Genomic DNA, 4237 nt, shown 5'->3' on the forward strand with positions numbered 1-4237 from the left:
GAATTCTTCAAGGGCTAAATAGTTGAGCAGGAGAGGAATATTGACATTTTTGGCCGTATCGAGTGTAAGGGACATCGTGTCCAAAGGAGCAAAGTACAGCACATTGTACTTTGGGTGAAATGTTAATTAATCACTGCTGACATAATGACTGCATGTGAACGGAAGGACTGAGAAATGTTCCGAAATGTCAAACAAGTTCCAACTTTATTCATCACTAAAGCGTTTTGTAAGTGTTTATAAGTGTGTTCGCCTGCACGCTTAACTTCTCAGCCAGTTTATTGGTTAATGATTGTTTATACTTCTACCTCATTGTCCACATTATCTGCTTCACTGACTGGATTTGTTTCTATGGACAAAAGTTTTGTTTCTAAGCTTTGTTCAAGTCTTTCTCTTGAACAATATGGACAACACCAATGCAAGACTCTCTCTCTCTCTCTCTCTCTCTCTCTCTCTCTCTGTCTGTCTGTCTCTCTCTCTCTCTCTCTCTCTCTCTCTCCCTCTCTCTGTCTCTCTCTCTTTCTCTCACTCTCTGTCTCTCTCTCTCTCTCACACTGTCTCTCTTACTTTCTGTCTCTCTCTCTCACTCTCTGTCTGTCTCTCTCTCTCTCTCTCTCTCTCTCTCTCTCTCTCTCTCTCTCTCACACTGTCTCTCTGTCTCTCTCTGTCTGTCTCTCTCTCTCTCTCGCTCTCTCTCCCTCTCTCACTCTTTCTCTCTGTCTCTCTCTCTCGCTCTCTGTCTCTCTCTGTCTCTGTCTGTCTCTCTCTCTTTCTGTTGCTCTCTGTCTCTGTCTCACTCTCCCTCACTCTCTCTCTGTCTCTCTCACACACTCTCTCGCTCTGTCTCTCTCTCACTCTCTCTCTCTCTGTCTCTCTCTCTCTCACTCTCTCACACACTCTCTCTCTCATAAATTTCTCTAAATGCTAAATAAATGCTTCTCTACTTGTTGCTTTGTTTATGTGGAACGTCTCTGTACGAACTGTTACTGATAAATGGTTTTGTTCTTCAATGGTTCTTTGTCGTCTTTTTAAAGAACCTTTAACGTCAGGATGTCTTATTGTCTTCATATAAACCCGTACCATTACTTCACACACGATGTCATGGTCACAGTGATGCTTACTATAATCTCAGTAATGGTTCTCTGATGTTCACTGCTGGATGATGCGGAGGTGGGCAACAGGTTTACCTGATAAACAGCAGAAGTGCAGCTTTGTGTTTAATATTTTTATTGTGTCTTTCTGTCTCAATTGAATATTAATGCCTTTTTCTTAAAAATAAATATCAGCTTCTCTCTCTTTGTGTGTGTGTGTGTGTGTGTGTGTGTTTCGTAGATACATGGCCATCGTGCATCCTCTCAAGCCCAGAATGAAGTACCAGACCGCCTACTGGCTCATATTTGGAGTCTGGATCTTGCCTATTCTCATTTCCGTGCCCTCGGCTTACTTCGCCACAGAGCACGAGTACCCTCAAGGCGCTGTCGCACGTGGCAGCAAGATCTTCTGTGCCCAGATCTGGTCAGCAGACCAGCAGCTTCTCTACCGCTCTTACTTTGTCTTCATTCTGGTGGTGGAGTTTGTAGGACCTGTGGCAGTCATGGCGTCGTGCTATGCTCGGATCTCACGTGAACTCTGGTTCAAGAACGTTCCAGGGTTTCCAACGGAGCAACTAGAGCGGCGTTTGCATCGAAGGCGACGAACTGTGGTCGCTCTGATTGCTGTCCTTGTGGCTTACGTGCTTTGCTGGGCGCCGTATTACGGCTTTGCACTTCTGAGGGATTTCTACCCGTCAGTGATCACACGCGAGCGCAATTCACTGGTCGCGTTTTACATCATCGAAAGCATTGCCATGAGCAACGGGGTTATCAACACTCTGTGCTTCGTGAGTGTGAGGAACAACGCTGCTAAGTGTCTCAAGAAGGCCACGTGTCCACAGTGGCACGTTGTGTCGAGGAAAACCACAATCACTGGTGTGAAGATGGTGGTCGAGGGCGATATGAGGACTTCTTCACTCAAAGTGACGGAGGAGGTGGAATGTGCACGAATAAGATGAAGAGATTAAACATCTGGAAGAGGAGAAGAGGAGGACGATGAGGAGGAGGTGGAGGAGGATGAAGACAGAGTTCTTGGTGTAACGTTGTCAAATGAAGTCTTTAATATTATCAAGAGATAAATTCACAAAAGGCTACACAGATTCCTTCAGATCTCTGGATAAATCAGGAATAATAATGAAATCTGCATATTATAGGATCTACACTAGAAAAAAAGGCTTCCTCAAAAGGTTGTTTGAATAGTTGGAAGACCTTGTTGTAGGTTTGACAGAGGAACGGTGGATGGCAAGATTGAACATTCTCTTCTCAGCTACTCCTCAAGACTTCTTAGTATCTTTAAGGGATTCTGTTAGTGCAGAACTCCAGTGAAGGACTGGAACTTTACAAATAGAACTTTAAATGTCTATTTTTTTTCCTAAGGGAAAAGCCAAAGTATCCTTTTATCTGATACATCTACCAACGTAGTTCTCCTCGTCTCTGTCCAGTGGAAAGGGACCACCAAAAAAAAGACTTATAGAGGACAATATTTGGGATGAAATTGTGCATCAAAAGTTATATCAAAAGTTATATCAAGGGGACACGGTGGCTTAGTGGTTAGCACGTTCGCCTCACACCACCAGGGTTGGGGGTTTGATTCCCGCCTCCACCTTGTGTGTGTGGAGTTTGCATGTTCTCCCCGTGCCTCGGGGGTTTCCTCCGGGTACTCCGGTTTCCTCCCCCGATCCAAAGACATGCATGGTAGGTTGATTGGCATCTCTGGAAAATTGTCCCTAGTGTGTGATTGCGTGAGTGAATGAGTGTGTGTGTGTGTGCCCTGCGAAGGGTTGGCACTCCGTCCAGGGTGTATCCTGCCTTGATGCCCGATGACACATGAGATATGAGTGAGAGTGAGTGAAAAGTCTTACCAACAGTGAAAGTGTGAAAGCCATCATCTGCTTGGAGGAGATCACATTCACTCACTGCAACCTCAGACATACCTCAGAAATCACGTATCTCCAATGTTTATTTTTTCTACTACACAGGTCATATGGTTTTGCTTTACCCCTTGCACGTCCAACTAAACGTCACAGTGCATTTTTCTAAACCAAGGATAATGGAGGAAAAGTCACGAGCACGTTTTACACACTGTTCCACTAATTCCGTCTCCAAATCCTTTTTTTTTAAAACTGACTGTGAATGTTAATCATTAGTGAAGCAGGATTTATGATATTATAGTAGTCCTATACTGTAGCTCTTCTTGTACCTCTCTCTCGACAAATAACGAAAACCGAAGATCTCGAGTATCTTTTATTATTATTATTATTATTATTATTATTATTATTATTATTATTATTATTATTAAATGATTATTTGGTTGTATTTTGGTGTATCTTTGCTTCAGGAAGGTTCATGTTCATTTTTCATATGTGGAATATTTGTATTTAAATATTTAATGAATCGCCAATGACTTCAGAGAACAATTCATTCATGTGTATAAAAAAAATGGATAATATTCATATGTATAAAGTAAGTTTCCTGAAATAAACAAATACACAATAATATCTTTCCTTTTCTGGAAATATTGTACTGCAGTTTAGACTGAGAATTTATAGTACTTTATTATTATTTCACCTACTTTACCGTTTACGTATTTGGCATAAACTATCGTGTGTTTTTCAATTTCTTCCTTTTACGAGCAGATTTCGGTCCATAAAATGAAGCATTTCTTTCCAAATATGAAGAAACACAACTCTTCTAAAGGCAAAGCAATATTGCAGAATTTAAAGCAGGATTCGTCAGTAAGCTAGAAAGCCTGAGCCAGAAGTGAGGATTGTTTAAGATCAAGTCAAGTGTTAAGCTCAGTATTTAGTATTTTGGCAGAATCACTGGAAACTAATTACCCAACCCTATGCTAGATGTGCGTTTCCAGTGCTTTTGTGGGCACAAATGTGATATAAAACGGTTTCTGCGTGGTCAGCCTTCGTTGCACAATTTTTACATTCGAAACAATTAAAGTTGCATTAGTAGCATTAAGGAGATCAGAACGTTAGCAAGCTGTCAATAATTTACACTAATACGCTATTACGCCTTGCTAGGACTTGTTAGGACTTGTTAGGACCTGCAAACAGTAAAAAATATTTTCAAATGTAATTGCTGTATTTTTAAACAAATCATTAATGATTCTACAGTTTTTAAGAACATGTGTGTTGTGT

At 41.3% G+C, this 4237-nt stretch overlaps 1 protein-coding gene across 1 annotated transcript in view; it reads left to right on the forward strand.

Annotated features, from left to right (window-relative positions):
* The window catches only part of prokr1a (prokineticin receptor 1a), a 6900-nt gene extending 3335 nt beyond the window's left edge, over nucleotides 1-3565 (forward strand). Inside the window, exon 2 of the mRNA XM_060860994.1 lies at nucleotides 1330-3565. Within this exon, the coding sequence (XP_060716977.1) occupies nucleotides 1330-2047 (718 nt within the window). The 3' untranslated portion in view covers nucleotides 2048-3565. The remainder of the gene's footprint in view (nucleotides 1-1329) is intronic.
* The last annotated feature ends 672 nt before the right edge of the window (nucleotides 3566-4237 follow it).

Source organism: Tachysurus vachellii, chromosome 24 (assembly GCF_030014155.1).
Source record: "Tachysurus vachellii isolate PV-2020 chromosome 24, HZAU_Pvac_v1, whole genome shotgun sequence".
In the NCBI taxonomy this organism is placed as follows: Eukaryota; Metazoa; Chordata; class Actinopteri; order Siluriformes; family Bagridae; genus Tachysurus; species Tachysurus vachellii.